The following is an 18,150-nucleotide window of genomic DNA, read 5'->3' as shown; positions in this document are numbered from 1 at the left end:
CGGAGGCCCCGGGTTCAATTCCCGGCCAGGTCAGGGACTTTTACCTGGACCTGAGGGCTGGTTCGAAGTCCACTCAGCCTACGTGATTAGAATTGAGGAGCTATCTGACGGTGAAATGGCGGCCCCGGTCTAGAAAGCCAAGAATAACGGCCGAGAGGAATCATCGTGCTGACCACACAACACGTCGTAATCTGCAGGCCTTCGGGCTGAGCAGCGGTCGCTTGGTAGGCCAAGACCATGGGGTTTGTTTTGTTTTAGCCTTAATGGGAATTGCAACATTGATGGCATGTTAGGACCGGTTGATATCAGACTTACCCTACGCAAGAAAAATGAGATTGCCTCTTCCAAGTACTGAAAAAACTTCCACATCAACTGTGTTTGCCATTAAACGACTTATCACTACCCTGGCGCCATCGCAAAATTGTACAATTTGCTTTACGTCGCACCACACGGCGACGACGGGGTAGGGAACGGCTGGGAGTGGGAAGGAAGCGGCGTTAATTAAGGTACAGCCCCAGCATTTGCCTGGTGTGAAAATGGGAAACCACCGAAAACCATCTTCAATGCTGCTCACAGTGAGGTTCGAACCCACCATCTCTCGAATGCAAGCTCACAGCTGCGCGCCCCTAACCGCACGGCCAACTCGCTCGGTCGCAATATTGTACTTCAGGATGTTTTGGACAAAATTAGTATTGTTAGTGCTTTAAACTCCGTATTTCCCTGCATTATGGAAGGGAAATCAGGCCATCATGGCAATAGGAATTGAAATGACTATTAGCTGTCTCGTCAGTGAAATGCAAGGTACGGCAAAGGACACACACATATCCATAGAACCCTAACAGTGCTCAGATATGACAGGTAATTCCAATAAAGGCCTTCTGAAAGACATCTGCGTACGATGTTTCTGCCCTGCACTAACATTTAATACGTGTGCGCATGAAATTTTTACGTTCAGATTCATCATGTAAAACACGGTCGCGTTTTGCTGGCCTTCCTCGTGTAATGTACCATGTAATGTAAGTCCAAGCCAACTCGGTTTGAATACGCTGGAAGCTCCAGAGGAACTGGGCAACCAACAGTCAGGCTGACGCGAATCAGATGATCACGTGATTCTTCCTCTCGCTGGACCGTCTCGCACAGCCATTGACTTACAATTTAAGAAAAGCTTTAAATCATCATATACAAACCAGTACTCGAATTACTTAGAAGAAAATGTATTTTAGTTACATAGGAAACTACTAGTACTACTACCTCTGTACAACGGAAGTCATAAATTTTACTTTCATTTCTCACAGACGTTTGAGTTACCCGGTTTAGAAATCCGAGGCTAATAATTAAAAATGCACATTACTAAGGATTTATTTGGTGTGGGAACTCTCTGCACTAACACCTCAAAAATAAAAGCCTCGTTGTTTCTCCATTTCAACAGTCTCCATTATGGTTCTTATTATGAAATAAAACGAGGATCTGAGGACAGGAAAGAATGGTTGCATAGACAAGGCATTGTCCTTAGACACTGATGATGATCTCCATTTCAACTCCAAGCGAATGCTGAGATTGTGTGCAAAGTTCACCCGCGGTCACACTTCCCCAAATCTTGGCCCTAGCTAAGACAGCTTCTGTTCGAACATTTTTGAAATGAAAACCTTTGTCCTTGTGGTTTGCATTCCAAGTAGCAGTGGTGGTCAATGGTCTCGTGTAAGTGTAAGCTTGATTTCTGGAAGGCGTAAAAATAAAGGCTTCCTAGACCTCCTAAATCTAGTACCATCCGCTACAGATTACCAGACATTAGAGGCAGACTTCACACGCACTAAATACACGAAATTATTAACTAAAGTATCCCAAGATTCTAAAATATTAAACAATATTAAACAATATTGTCACATTCAACAGTTACATCCGCAATGTAGGCTACAGTAAGCCTCAGCTTGGAGGCTCGTTAGATCCCTAACAATTCCATCCTCAGCTGTCATAAACAGCCTAGGCACCAATTATAGCCTAAGGAAAAACAAAGGAAATAAGGAGATATTTAGTTTCCCGTTGCTTTCCTCACCAAACCAGATATTACTAATACATATCAGGACCCCAAGCCCACTGAAATGTACACACCGAACGTTGCACTACCGCACTGAAGGTTTTCGGCAACGCAAGGAAGGGAAAGAGTTAGAACTGGGAAGGTAGTGACCGGGGCCTTAATTAACGTACGGACCAAGCATTTGCACCTGGTATGAAAAGTAGGAAACGACGGAAAACCGTCTTCAGAGCTTACGCTGGAATTCGAGCCCACCATGTCCTCAATGCAAGCTCACAGGTGCGTGATCCTAACCACGCGGCCAATTCATTCGCTACACGAAATGTATTATTATTATTATTATTATTATTACAAGAAAGGTCGTCGAAAGAATCCCATGACAACATAAAAAAAAGAGAAGATATTTCTCAAACACCTACGTTACACTGAATTAGAAAAAAACAAGTGTCCTCGCTGTAATTTCTATGAAGGTGACATTAAAAAATTCACAATACTGATATTTCTGTTTCATATAGATAACTGATAATGTTAATTTACTTTCTTATGTTTTTGTTTTTATGTTTATAATCCTTCAGAAGAAATCAAACTGAGACTAAAGCTCTGTACTTCAATGCTGGTTCTTTAAAAAGGTCTGATTTTGAAGGTTATTCCTGTATTCGAGCTGGGAGGTAGAGGTGGATCAAGTACAATGAAGAAATTGCTATAATCAGGCGTGCCAATTACGGAACGAAGAGGGGGAAGGTTAGAAGCATCTACTTGGAATAAATCACACTTTATGAAGGGAACCTAACCTAACCTCCTAGTTAATAGATTTGTTTTTCTTTTAAAGGAACTCATTACGCATGAATCACTAATGAATTTTAAGAATACCATCCTCCTCTTGCTATGTCCATCTTTCTCGTGCTTGCAGAAATGTAAAAATCTTTTCTCTTTGTTCACGTGTTCGTGTCCGGAACGTGAGTGGATGACTCCCCCCTCGCAATCATACGTAACCTCTTTTAGAAATATGTAATTGAAAGTCTGGCACGCATGCTGATATACCACGGGGCGGTATCCGAGCCTCAACCATCCCGGAGGAGGGGAGTAGATGTGGAGGGAGGTCTCACGCCTGCCTCACAATGCCAAACTCTCAACATTTCCTACACTTCGAAGGATTTTTTATGCTGCCTCTATTTGGAGTATAAATATCAGGTGTGGTGAGTGTTCAGGCATCAGTTCCACTCCAGACAGCAAACAGTAAACGAGTGTCTTCAAGCCTCAGTAGTGATACCAAAATGGTAAGTTCGTAACGACAAACGTTCACCTCGCACACATGAATTTGAAAGAAGTAATTTTAATTAGATATTATGGTTACTTTTTAAATTTCACCGGAATTAGGTCAATGTGATGACGAATTGGTTCGTGTTCTTGTGAGGGATATAGTCTACCAAGAGTGACGTAACGCACTTGTTTTTTCCGTGGTGATCAGGTCAGCAACAGTAGCTTAGTGGTCACTTCAGACAGCCTTATTTATGTTTGTTGTGTACCGATTTCTACAGTTCACTGCTTCATCTGTGGCTTATCATCGAACTGTTATTTCCTCTGTCCGGCTCCATGGCTAAATGGTTAGCATGCTGGCCTTTGGTCAAGGGTTCTCGGGTTCCATTCCCGACAGGGTCGGAGATTTTAACTTTCTTTTGTTAATTCCTCTTGCTCGGGGAGTGGTTGTGCCGTCTTCATCATTAGAATTCATCCTAGGTAGGGCCTCGTCCTCACAGAAGCGCAGGTCACCTACACAGCGTCGGCTCGAAAAGACCTGCACGAGACCTCTCCGCAGGCCACAAAAAATGTCTCCGAAACATTCAAAAGGGAAATGAAAATCAATTATCGTAAAATATCAGACAGATTATTCCTGAAACGAGGTACTTCAATCGCGAACCTCGCTGCAGAAATAACACACAACTTCATTAAAGATGCCTTTCAGTGTTCTTTCTTTCTTTCTTTCTTTCTTTCTTTCTTTCTTTCTTTCTTTCTTTCTTTTTGCTATTTGTTTCAAGACGATTGGGTAGGACAGGGCTAGGATTAGAAAGGCAGCGACCATAGTTTTAATGTAGGTACAGCCCCAATATTTACTTGGTGTGAAAGTAGGAAAACACCGAAAGCCTTCTTCAGGGCTGCCAACAGTCAGGTGTGAACACGTCGAGCCTACTGTGAATTAATCATGCACCTCCATAATACTTTATTTTCAGTTATCTCTGCGGCTTTCTTTAGTTTCACGCCTCTTATCCCTAAGTCACCTCGCTCTCCCACTACATCTCCTACCTTCTACGGCGAGCGAGTCCATCGTTCTCCTCCATTCATCTCGCAAATAAGGCCGCAGTAAATTCAGCACAGTAATACCTGGTAGGCTGCATTTTACTTTCTGTTATTCAGGATAGACATTTGATTCTTGTACTTGTAAATATCTCAAAAGAAGAGAGAAATACTTTGCGATTTCACTTGTAAATTTTAATCTACATTTTGTGAATATTAGACGTAGAATCCAACCGTTTTTGACCAATTCAGTCAAACACACAGCATTTCTTACAAATGGAGAGGGGATTTTTCATTCTTCCCCAGCTTCGAGTATAAATATCTGATGTGGAATGAGTTCAGCCATTAGTTCCTTCCAGACAGCAAACAGTTCGCTTGAATTTTCAGTAGTGAAGATGGTGAGTAAGGATGTAAAGATATGTAGGGATCCCGTGTTAAATGAAAAATGTGGTATAATTCACAAGGAGACCATCTTTCTGTTATACATAATATATCTTCTTTCATTGAATAGAACTGACGAACTGATTGATAATAAGTTTGGGGGACAAAGGTTGGTCATTCATCCAATCAACATACGAGAAAGGAGAAGGTAAAAGGCGAGGTATAAGCGTTGGATGCTAGTCTGCTGGTAGAGATCCACAACCACAGCGGAACGCATTCCACACAGACTGGAATGTAAAAGTGAATGGTTGGATCTGGAACACCAAGTCAGATACCATGTGTTCTTTCTCACTATTATTTATCAATGAAAATTCTGGGCTTTATATTTTAAGAGGTACTCTAGAATCACGAATTCCTCTGCATGATCTTTAAGGATTAATTTTCAACTACAAATATTGTTAGATTTATCCTGCAGATTTTATTGTAGACTTTGCGATCATTAGGAGTAGAAGAATGAGAGGAAAGATGGAAGAGTTTCAAATCTTCGAAAAATATGGGTTTTGGCGAAAGAAATGGAAAGGCAATGAAGGGGGTGAAAATGAAGGACCTAATACTTTAGGTGTTGGAAGCAATCAAGAGTTGACCAAGAGAGGTCAGGCAGGAAAAATGAAAGTGAGGAGTCTTTCACAAGTAAGAGGAATTTTTCATCGAATCCGAATCTCAGGGACTTAACTACTCTTCTCCAAAATCCCACTTGCATTTAGTTTCGATTCGAACCGCAGTTGTCTTGGTCAGAAGCTGGTGACAATCTCATTCCGCCTATTTTGATTTAAGGTTTAATTAGTGAACTTTAGAGTATTTATTAATATTAGAGAGGCCTTTAGAATGTTTTATAACATCTTTGCGTCTCTTTGGAGGTCATTGGGGCTGTTAAGTTTAATGTAAGACTTGGCTGGTGGTTTAACTCCAGACATCCTCCCTGCCACCAAACACTGGTTCTATATAGTCAAAATCCCAGACTAAGCCGCCTGGAATAGAATCCAAGGCACTCATGTTGGGAGTCAATTGGATAAATTACTGCACCTGCCAACCACCGTCCTGCAAACTCCACGGCTCCGTACTAGAACCCTCAGTTTAATTTGATTATTTTTAGTAGATGTTGAACGCAAGTCACAGTATTCATTTTTAAATAAAAAAATAATAATTTTATATTCACGATTACCCGAGGTTTTGTGGACTTGATGATTGATTTTTATGCCGAAGTTTTGTCCAAGAAATCCGTATTAACAACACAAGAGTACCCTTAAAACAGCGGGAATGTAACCGAATTATTTTCGAAACGAAGACCAGTGAGTGACGAAGATTTATTTACGCGATAGCATGACTTTAAATGGATAATATCCATTGAAACGAAAATTACTAAGCGCTCTGTGTATGTAAGTGAACGTTCCGCAATCATTCAGAATGGGAGATCGAATTATAACAGGGAACGAATTACTAATGTCAGCTTAGTATGAGCAGCACATTCGATTCAGGATGAATTAATAGGTTGATCTATAAACGAAAGGGTATAAACATCTCTTTAAAAGCAATCATTATATGATAGGCATGATTCACATTCAAGTTTATAATGTTTACTTATCAGTTCTCTTGCCATGTTTTGATGTGCAATTAAATTTCATGATCCCAGTTTAAGATATTCAAGAGAACGAAGACAGTAGAATTTTAAAGTCAAACATGTCTCAGAAAATAAATATTATTTAATTATATTTTCGTTATAACCGCCCCCCCCGAACCCCACGGCACTTAACGCCCTTGAAAGGGCTTTGGCCTGCCTAGCGACCGCTGCTCAGCCCGAAGGCCTGCAGATTACGAGGGACCGTGTGGTCAGCACGACGCATCCTCTCGGCCGTTATTCTGGGCTTTTGAGACCGGGGCGGCCATCTCACCGGTCAGATAGCTCCTCAATTCTAATCACGTAGGCTGAGTGGACCTCGAACCAGCCCTCAGGTCGAGACAAAAATCGCTGACCTTGCCGGGAATCGAACCCGGGGCCTCCGGCGTGAGGCAGGCACGCTACCTCTACACCACGGGGCCGGCATTTTCTTTATAAGTAATGTTAAATTCCTTCTGTTTTTTACCTGTCAGGGACTATTTATATTATTATATTAATTTAAACTCCCAAATTTCCATCGCTCTAAAGCCGTATTTCACTCATGATACCATTCTAAATAACATTAAAACATTTCTCTTAAAACTCATTGGAGACATCAGTGATTTGTTATTACTTTGCCTGTAACGCAATCTATTTTCCCTTTCTGTCCGGTACACATTTGAAGTAATATAGATAGTGTTACAACTCTTATCCGCCTCTGTGGTGTAGTGATTAGTGTGATTAACTGCCACCCCGGACACTCGGGTTCGATTCCCAGCTCTGCCACGAAATTTGGGAAGTGGTATTAGGGCTGGAACGGAGGCCACTCAGCTTCGGAAGGTCAACTGATTAGAGTGGGTGAGGGGGTCCGATTCCCACCTCGAAATGGTTTTCGATGGTTTCTCAACTTAAGGCCACGGCCGCTTTTTTACCTCTACAGGCCCCTGTTCAGCATAAAAGGTGAGGCCACCTGGGCGAGGTTTTCGTCCTCTTCTCTAGTTATCTCCCCCGGACCCAAAGTCTCACGCTCCAGGACACTGCCCTTGAGGCGGTAGAGGTGGGATCCCTCGCTAAGTCCGAGGGAGAAACCAACCCTGGAGGGTAAACAGATTAAGAAAGGAATACAGAAATATTGGAGTTGTTTAGATGAAGTCTGACCAATATCTATGTGCTGTATTGCTGTATTATTTGGACAAGGAGGGTGATGTTGGGATGGGTAAGGGCTAGGGGCCGAAAGGAAGTGACTGTGGCCTTAATTAAGGTATAGTCTCAGCATTTTCCTGGTGTGAAAATGGGAATTCCGGAAAACCATCTTCAGGGCTGCCGACAGTAGGGTTCGAACCCACTATCTGTCGATAGTGACAGCTGACAGCTACGTGACACAACCACACAGCCACTCGATCGGTGTGGGAATTGTCGATAGTAAAGTAAAATTAGTATTTTAGTTAGTTTTCTAATGAAATAACACGTTGATCTGGAAACGATCTGATTTGTTCTGTTTGATCGAGGCAACAGCGCTAAACATCAAGAGAATAAGGAAAGAAAAAGAGACGATTCCACAAATAACTCCTAGACTGGGTGTCTCAAGGAAAAGATACGCGGAAATAGTGTCTGAGTCAGCTTATGGGCCTGTGTTTTCGTCAGCAGGCCGCTCAGTTACAATTCCCGGTTTCACTGCTAGATGGCTGCGGGTATGGAGCGAAGAAATTCAAATGCTGGCCACCAGATGCCGTCACTGCGAAGGCCTTACACACGGAAAATGAGACAATATGAGTAACATCTTCCAAGAGTCAGAGTATTATTGAGTTCACACGAGGATGCTAAACATTTTTTGAGCTATTAGGAGAATCCTGGAATGGCATTTCATTTCAAGTCCAAGGGTATCTTTCACATCTTAACCTCCAGGCATCAATATGGACTTCGTGTTAATATATATTTTTGTGACGAGAAATAATACGTTACAGAGTTTCAATAAATAATGTTATTGTTTTTACGTCCCACTAGCTGTTTTTGACGGTTTTCGGAGATGCCGAGGTACCAGAATGCTGTCCCTCACGAGTTCTCTTACGTGGCAGTAAATTTACCGGCACGAGGTTGATGTATATGAGCATCTTCAAATACCAATAGACTGAGCCAGGATCGAACCTGCCAAGTTGAGGTCAGCAGGCCAGAGTCTCAACCGTCTGGGACATTCAGTTCTGCTGCAGAGAAATAAATAAATCAATCAATCAATCAATCAATCAATCAATCAATCAATCAATCAATCAATCAATCAATCAATCAATCAATCAATCAATCAATCAATCAATCAATCAATCAATCAATCAATCAATCAATCAATCAATCAATCAATCAATCAATCAATCAATCAATCAATCAATCACCAGTGATCTCTATTTAGGACTGTCGCCCAGGTGAAAGATTCTCTAACATTTCTTTACCTTTGCCTGGTCTGAAAATGGGGAAAATACAATACCATGCTAGGGGCTCCGTGGTTGCCAGCTCACGGCCCTAGTTCTAGAGCCATCTGGGTCCACCTTTCAGAAGGAGGATACTGTTGATATATCCTATCGCCCGCACCCACCAGAGGAATGACAAATACTTCGAGGTTAATTGCTTCTTTTGGCTCTGAGTTTTAATGCGAAATTCTCTTCCTTAAAACAGATCAATTTTCAGACGACATTTCCACAATAAAATTGCATTCATCAGTACTCAAAGCATTCCACAACTATGTATGATCCGCTCGGAGTACCACGGATGTTAAAATCTCCATCAAATGGGAAGTAATTAAAGTATTTAGCATTCTTTACGGCTAACACAAAGGAGTTGTGGATGATAATATAAACTTTCCTTTGTTTTTAAGTCCATTGTGTTGACGAGGTCAGAAGAGCTGACTAAAAGCAAATCTCATTCACGCTGTAATCGATGACGGACAATGGCAGATTTGCATTTGTATTTTAACTAGAACTTATGAAATAGTCTGGTTATAGGTTACTGACTCACAAGGGTATCTAGTTTCTATAGGGATTACAGGGTTGTAACCCTGACACGGGAACAGCAAAATAAGAATAATTACTCTGTGACGGTTACAACTTTCCGCGAGAAGAAGGCATCAGAAGAAGGTGATGGTGGTATTGCTGGTCGTGATTACTGTTTTACGATGATGCACAACTAAGCAACCATTCCCTACCAACAGAAGAAGAAAAAGAGGGCTGTGTTCCGATTTAGTTTATACAATATTCATGGCTCATAAAATCAACGATTAGTTAATGAGATCGATGATTGAAGGAATCCTCCTGGATTTCAAGAGCGGTGCGGAGACTTTCTCGAGCGGTAGGCTATCCAGCACGTAGACATTTCTTAGGATTCATGTTGAGGTTCTGACGTACAATTGCATCCTCACTTAGTAACAAAAAATGTTAGGAAAGACTACTCCAAAGTAGGCTTTAAAATATTCCTGAAAACTTTGAGAATACCGTCGAATGAAACTTGACACATGGCAAAGAGAAACAAAGCAAAAACATCTCCATACAAATCATGGAGACTCTGAAAAAAATAAATGTTAAATGCTTCCACTATTTGTAACTTAGGCACTCAGAGTGGGTAGTTCTGTATTTAGTGAAGGTGTGATAGCCGATGGGCATATTCAAAGAGGTAGCAGTTCGAATCCTGGGGGAAATAGATGTGGGGTTTTGGAAACGAAAAATCACGCCCGTGTGATTCGGCTTTCCCGTGACTATGATCACGATATCAAAGAAATGCATGCTTGCTTGCTTGCTTTTATGTCCGTCCGCTTTTGCTCCTGGGAATTAATGAGGTACTCATTTCTGGTGTAGGCTGAATGAACTGCAGAGCCACATGCATCTCCAGAACAGGAAAACTCGTTTCTAAATATTTAGAACACCAGACAGGAAATTGTATCCATACAGACCGGACACTTCCTTATCTCTTCCGCTAGCTAGATTACTGTCTACTGCGTAATGCAATGCTTACATTACAAACGAAATTAATTCTGGATATCTCAGAATCAATACTGGTTGGATCCCCAACAGTTTAAACATCAGCTGTCCATATATAGACTAGGCTGTGCTGAGGACGGCTCCGAAATCTGTCAGTTGATTCCCAAATCAATAGACTGAGGATCGTCTACTGCTACTGCAGTACCTATGATTTAAAATGTTGTCATACAGAATCAAAATAAATTCCTCAATTTCGAGGTATAATATAAATTAAATTGAACTCTAGTCTAAAATTATGTATTACCATTTTTTCTTTTTACAATTTGCGTTACGTCGCACCGACACAGATATGTCTTATGGCGACGATAGGATAGGAAAGGCCTAGGAGTGGGAAGGAAGCGATCGTGGCCTTAATTAAGGTACAGCCCTAGCATTTGCCACGGGAAACCACGGAAAACCATCTTCAGGGCTGCCGGCAGTGGGTTTCCGAACCCACTATCTCCCGGATGCAACCTCACAGCTGTGCGCCCCTAAGCGCACGGCCAACTCGCTCGGTAGCAAATGTTTTAAACAGACCAGTTGTAAGAATCAGTATCTAATTGTATTATCTTATTTTAACCTCTCAATCCACTTTTTTGCACATTCTTCTTTAGGCCTAATTATATCTTCGGTTCCAAATTTGAGGAAAGTGTCACTTCGAATTTCCTTGAGGACATCTGTCAATTGGAGTGCAGACCGTAAGTCCTCACAAATCGATTCTATTATAAATTTCAACTGCTCTTCCTCGGAACCTTCCAAAAATATAGGGAAATATTACAGTTATCTAATATGATAATTAACATCAACTCACAACGTAACTGTTATTCACGGCCCAAATCTTATGGGAACCAAATCGAGAAATTTTAAATTCAAGACCCAAAATTAACCAATTCGAGTTCCGTAAGTTGGCTTCGGAACCAACCCATGAACGCTGGAGGAATGCTTTCTCATGGAGCCAGAATGCGCATTTAGATTGGGAGTCCACCGGACTATATATATTTATATTTGCTAGTGATTTAACGCCACACTAACTTATTGAAAGTTTTCGGCGAAGCAAGGATGGATAAGGGCTAGGATTGGGAAGGAAAACGGGAATCCACGGAAAACCATCTTCAGGGCTGCCGCGGGTGGGATTCGAACCCACCATCTCTCGAATGTAAGATCACAGCTACACGACTCTAACCGCACGGCCAACTTGCTCAGTTCGACTGGAATCTATGCAACAACCGACCCTGTAGCTACGTCTTTGCACCAGCCACAACGTGGAAGGTATAAGGAAATTCACATTTCAGTCATTTTCATATTGTCGAAACCAATGAAACCAGCGGAAAAAAAAATCTAAGCTGTACCTGAATACATAGTGCACTTTAATCACAGTATCTCACCACCAGTTGTTCTGGGTTAGTGATTCTATTAGCTATGCATATTTTTCTCTGTTTGAAGACATTCTATGAATCCGGGATGGGAGGGAAACTTGCAGTAGTAACATGCTATAGAGAGTGAATAACAACGCAATTATGAACACATCTCGGATAAAATAGCAGAATAAGAATTGCAATTACAGTACCTTTATGGTAATTCGAAATGTCTAATTAACGAAGGACGTGAGTGCTGACCTTGCTCTTTCAGTAATTGCTTCTTCCCGCTTCGTCTTCTTGTTACTTGAGGCCGTATCCGGCAGTGAGGTATACTCAGAGATTCGCCATGCGCGTCTATCATATCTCACAGTATTACTTTAAGTATACACTATTCTGGTATATTATCCTTCTTGAGGTGTATAGTCACTCATTTTCCTGCATAATATTTACCTAGCAGAGTTTTATATGCAGTAATAGAAGGTGTCTTAAATAGCTATATTCTTGTTTACAATGGGAAACCAAATAACAGCTTCCACATTTTGTTGATACGTATTAGTCCTCTTCATAACGCTGTGCTTTTAAGCTTTAATTTAGAGATATTTAACGCCAGTCTCATGTCCATTCATGGAAATTTATAAATTTTTCACTTCGTTCCAAGTGAAATAAATGAATATGGAAATTTGTAGTATGGGATAATGCCATATTCTGTCTACAATGAATGTAAGGAGATGCCAAAGAAAAATCCCAGTTGGAATATCTTTTATGTCGGACTTAGCCATTAATTTAAACATTCACCAGTGGCTCCCTGAGAAGATAAAATTGAAGGGCTGTTGGTTGATCAAATGGCAGAATGATGTCCGGTGTTCCCAGATGCACATCTGGTGTGATATAATTTAGTTTAAACTACGCACTATCTTTTTTTGTATGAACTAGAACAAGTTTGATGCTCTGATTTGCCTGTTCCGGCCTTAAAACTTAATGTACTTGTCTTGGACAGCATGAAAGTGATTGAGGTATAGCAATGCCATTCATTACGACCACGGAATTTCATGTGAAACAGGGAGCATAGTGAAATTCTTTTCTCAACGCAGGGTCTGCTCTAAATCCTTGGACTTCTAGGTTGTGAATTTATTGTATTAGAAGTAACAATAGCTGCCAGACCTCAAGGGAACAGTGACAGTGTGGTACAAGTGAAATGACCGTCTATCTTTATGCATTATTTTGTACACCTCCTTTCTTTTCCTACCACTTTCCCATATCTGTGGGGTCGCGGGTGAGAAATGTGGATTTGGACCTGTTTAACGGCCGGATGCCCTTCCTGATGTAATCACTATTGCGTGTTCCTGTTGTGGTTTGTAGTACGATGTGTTGTCTGAATATGAAGAGAAAAGTTTTGGACAAACACGAACAGTCAGTCCATGAGGCAGAATAATCAGATGAGATTAAAATCCCCCCAACGGGCCGGGAATCGAAGCCCTCAACGCTGACCATTCAGACAAAGAGTCCGACAATTCTTTTGTATACCGATATGGTTAATTGTATTCTGATAACTAATAATGCGGAGCAGCGTAGTGGTTTGTTTCAACCAGCAAGACATTGGTTCGATTTCCCTTAAGGAAGGTCAGACATGTAGATATGAGAGCGACACAATGCATCTCATGTTCATTCAATCTACATCACAAATTCCTGCGGGTAATACCTATTGGTTCAGAGTTAAACACTCTACTCCAGTCTCATAACTTGAGGTTAATGTAATTTCCATTCACCATCAAAAAGTCGATAAATTTTGAAATTCTTTATGACGAGAAAGAGAAGTATTTCTTGCGGCAGAAACCATCATCTTGTTGATTCCTGGATGCTTACATCGGTAGGTTGTAGAGTTACGCCCTCTATTTCACTTAATGTGGTGATTACCGACAGGTAAAGCCTTTACCGTACAGCAAGGGATAACACGGCACGATTAACAGCCGTTTAATTTACCTCCAACATGTAAATTCTACCTTAATATCGTTCTTTAGTGGAGGGTTATTTATCAAGATCACCGATATTATGCTTCGACGCTTAAACTATATGTTTCAAAATTAACTATACTAAAAAGGCATTTGCTGATGTCAGGATGAATTCGTAAGGTTTCTGCTCAACAGAGAAGATACATTGTGAAGTTCGTATTCACGCTCAACATCCCACACCTTCACGCTTGCAGTATTGTAACGACAATTTTGTCACGCGCTGTGGATGTTGCGGTAGGACTCGTGTCACTATTGAGACACATTTTCACGGCGCATGTTGCGATATTACATGTAGAGAAATAATAACCTGTAGGCTAAAACATCTGACTGCCACGACATTCACACATAGCTGTGTTATTTCTTTCAGTGATGTTCTCATCATTTGGGAGAAGAATCCCTCGGTTGCACCACACACAAAAAGGTATCATTAAAAGCGCAACAGCTTTGAGCTATAGGTTAAGCTGATGACCAACGGACTCCGATCCAGTAGCTCCACAACTTGCTACGTCACGCATTTCGTGATTTCTTGTTATGTCTCGTATTGTTCACGCACACACGAAGATGACGAGTCATAGACGGGAGAGCTTCTGCTAAATTTAGAAATAGACAGTTTAGAAGACTGAAAGCAGAACGATGCAATTTGCAATTAACTTCATTAAACCTCAGTTCCTTTCCCTTCTGTATTTCGTTGTGCTAGGCTTAAATTGTTGATCTAATTTAACATTTATAAATACGGAATTCACCACTTCACAGACAATACAGTCTCTATGCCTGTGTAAATAATGATCTTGATTTTAATGCAAACTTGAGAATATTTCAAAAATAATTTACGGCTACCATTGACCGATATTATGACAAGACTTTGTGTAGCCTATATATGAAGGTGAATATTTTGGAGCAATTTATTGTAGACTTAATAACATTTGGCTAGATAATATTTTATAATTATTTGTAAACTTACGATGTGTCAAAGGGAATACTGCTGTAATTGGTATAAAAACCTGTAGCATGAAATAAATTAACATTTTTAAAAATAAGTCACAACTGACACGTTCACTGACAGACATGGAGACATAGGAATTAATTTATGCAAATATGCCTACAAAGATTCATTAAACATCAAGCTTTTAAATGTCTTCATCGTTAGATTCCAATTTTCTTCGAAAGAATAAATCTAAATTATACTTTAAAATATTGATAATAATGAGAACCTCTGCAATGTAATAACTAGTTTTAATGTTTTTATAATGTATGGGGTAATATGTATGCTGAAACACCAGGATACGTAGGATTTCCGAAGTTAAGCAACATTGGGAGTGGTCCCCACTTGGATATGCTGTTGGCTAGATGAAGAGAGGAAAGGAAATGGCAACTACCGCATGTAAACTCAGGCTAAATATGCCTCAATGAGTTGCTCGTAGCTTAGCTGGGGCCAATTTCTAACTAGCCAACGTCCAGATTTTGATAAGGCTCTTCGTTATATTGTATAAGTTGTGAAATATAATAGATACCTCAAATTCTATATCATGCCTTTCTAGCCCTCTTAGGCGAGGGTGTATTGGTTCAAGAAGAAGTAGAATTGGACAACCATCCTTTCTGAAATCCACTCAGAGGAAATATCGGTAGGATGCTGACCCTTCGAAAAAGGAGAATATGAGGAAAAGAAAGACAAGGGTCATGAAATGAAAGACTCCCTGGATCTCGCAAATCTAATTCTGTCGAGGTCGGAAGTGTTGGTCAAGGGAGGTCGAACACAAAACATGGAAGCGTAGAGGCTGGCAAAACTAAGCGGAAGTAATGTCAAACTCAGTTAGGAGACGCCTAATTCGCCGATACGAGCTTTCGGTTTCAATTTGGGAGCCCTTCAGAGCATTGGTCGCTTCTTATGACAAGCAGGATATACAGTGGAGGTTATTATTCTGCGCTTTAACCAACAAGGTGGTAACTTACTCACTTATCTTCTGTTTAGGGGCCGATAACCAAAATGTTGGGCTCCTTAAAATAAGAATCGCCGTTATCTCTCTCGTTTCTCTTTTAGGAGCATAGGCTTGAAATTAATTATCTCCATTTTCTTCTAGTCCCTGCCAACTTTATTTCCCTCAGATTTCAGTTCTTCTACAGTTTCTACTTCCGTGTGAATTGTTTATTAATAGTAGAGTTAGTATCATTGAATTCAAAACGTTTTTCTACCAGCGATAATTGCGATTTGTAGTTCATGGAGATTTTACATTCGTTCGCAAAGACTCATAAAGTGATCATTGAAGCGTACAACTTTCGCAAATATTCTGATATATATCCATGTGACGTATGCACATTGTGTAATTGTCTGTTCTGCTTCCAGATGATCGCCGCAGTCTTTATCGCCCTCGCCGCCGTCGCCTCAGCCGCCCCTCAGGCAACAAGGCCATTCGTAGGGCCAGTTCAGCGACCCTTCCTTCCAGCAGTACCTCCTGCGTTCGTGCCCATCCTCAGCCAGAACTTCGACCTCAACGTTGACGGCTCCTACAATTTCAAGTATGTAAATCTAACTTATGTCAAAATACGAATTGCAAAAGTTCAGTAAAATCTCTTTCTAATATGAAGACTTCCCTTCAATGGACTTCTTATTCAACGAGTTTTGAGTAATCATGATTCTAATACGGTAGAATTAGTTGAATCTCCGCTAGTGGAGTCATTAATAATTTGACTACATCCAGTTTGACGAATAGTAAAAAAGTGTCCATTTACTCACTCATCTTCGTAATCAGGCACATCGTCGGTGAAGAAATCAAACCTCGTATATCACAATGCTCTTCCTATTCTTTATGTACTTTAAGACTAGTCACGCCTCCCAGCCACATACGGATATGCAGTCCATGTGTTCATTTTCATACGCGGTAGTGTAAAGGAAAATAAACCTTAAAGACAGTATACTGTAGGAGTGATTAAATTCGTCGCGCAATCATACTACATTCCTACGGGACAGTGTCCTCTCTCAGATAAATGGGAATGAATAGAGAAATTTTAGTTTAAATTTAGAACGAGATTTAAGCTTATAGTTCAGCAATTTCAGTGACATAAACTTCCCTCTTAATGGAAAAGTTTCAATAAAATTCGCAGTAACTACGAGGGAAGAAGGCATCAGAAATTATCCCCCCTCCCTTTTCTATATTGTGAAATATAACAATGGGTAATGCATGAGTATTTAAGGAATTCGGTAGCTTCTCTGCCTTGGACATTCAAATATTTCAACAATAAATCAAATACCGTAAATTTTAGATTTGTAAATACTACAATGTTCTAGTTGGCGATGTTAATGTTGTGTTTGCCCCACAGCTACGAAAGTGCTGATGGCAGCGCTCGGCAGGAGAGTGGTGTCCTCAACAACCCTGGAACTCCAGCGGAGGCCTCTGCTGTCACCGGCTCCTACACTTATATCGGAACTGATGGAGTACCAGTCACCGTCAACTACATCGCCGACGAGAATGGATTCCAGCCCATCGGCAACATCATCGCTCCCCAGATCTCTCGCGCAGTCGCCGACCAGGTAGCCTTCGCCAGAAGCAATCCTCTCCCACCAGTACAGCCCTTCAATAGGTTCGCTCCTTCTCCCGCACTCGCTACCAATAGGCCTTTCTAAGCCCATCCCGACATTCCAACCCACACTTCTTCGCTAGGTCTCATGTCGTTGGTTCTTATCCATGCTCAAAAACTTGTCGCTTGCTGCTTGGAAATACTTTATTCTACAAAATAAAGAACAAGATAAATAGGTTACCACACTAAATTCTGCACTATTTCTCTAAAAGAGTATTTATGGAGCTTTCTCTGAAATACCTATTTAGCTTAATGATATATATTTTACTGTACGCCTGATATCATTTCACAATTTCCCATGAATTACTTAAACGGGTACGAAGTTTAAATTACATTTCTCTCATCACTTTACAAATGATGTTAAAATAAATTCTGGTTTTACAGAGTTTATCATTAATATATTCTTAGAAGATAGCTTGGTAGTGCACATTCAGATGGTTCTAACTTTTGGGGAACCATCCTAGTAAATTGAAGAATTAAACTTATTACAAGGAATACGATTCGAAATCATTCGTATTTAACTCACACAGAGAATTTCATCAGGCTTTTCTCATCTTTGTTTATTTCTTAGAGTGAACCGATTAACTTGAAGGTATTTCTTATCATTCTAAATTGAGAGCATGTACAAGATCCAATAAACTGCAGCCTGGTGGAGAAGATATGAACCGCGATTTGCACATGATAAAAGATACTCGTAAAATGATACGGATGTTTTAATAATTAAAACATTTATTTAAATACGACTTATAATATATTATATGTAAAGTAAGTAATTTAATGTATACTTAGTACTGGTTACACTATGTAGACAAATAAAGATGCATTGTGGTTAATTGCTGCTTCTTCATCTATT

At 40.5% G+C, this 18,150-nt stretch overlaps 1 protein-coding gene across 1 annotated transcript; it reads left to right on the top strand.

Annotated features, from left to right (window-relative positions):
* The first annotated feature begins 3,261 nt into the window (after positions 1-3,261).
* LOC136868419 (endocuticle structural glycoprotein SgAbd-9-like) lies at positions 3,262-17,818 on the top strand. The gene is made up of 3 exons (XM_067144773.2): positions 3,262-3,309; positions 16,066-16,238; positions 17,040-17,818. The coding sequence occupies exons 1-3, from the start codon at positions 3,307-3,309 to the stop codon at positions 17,341-17,343; spliced, it is 480 nt and encodes a 159-aa protein (XP_067000874.2). The 5' UTR covers positions 3,262-3,306; the 3' UTR covers positions 17,344-17,818.
* The last annotated feature ends 332 nt before the right edge of the window (positions 17,819-18,150 follow it).

Source organism: Anabrus simplex, chromosome 1 (assembly GCF_040414725.1).
Source record: "Anabrus simplex isolate iqAnaSimp1 chromosome 1, ASM4041472v1, whole genome shotgun sequence".
NCBI classification, from domain to species: Eukaryota; Metazoa; Arthropoda; class Insecta; order Orthoptera; family Tettigoniidae; genus Anabrus; species Anabrus simplex.
Note: the sequence above shows the minus strand (reverse complement) of the source record. Positions and strands in the feature narration are given on the sequence as shown.

Bases quoted from the DNA above. Each gene is read 5' to 3' on its own strand.
- LOC136868419 (XM_067144773.2), top strand. The intron at 16,239-17,039 runs GTATGTAAATCT...TTTGCCCCACAG, and splicing joins GACGGCTCCTACAATTTCAA to CTACGAAAGTGCTGATGGCA.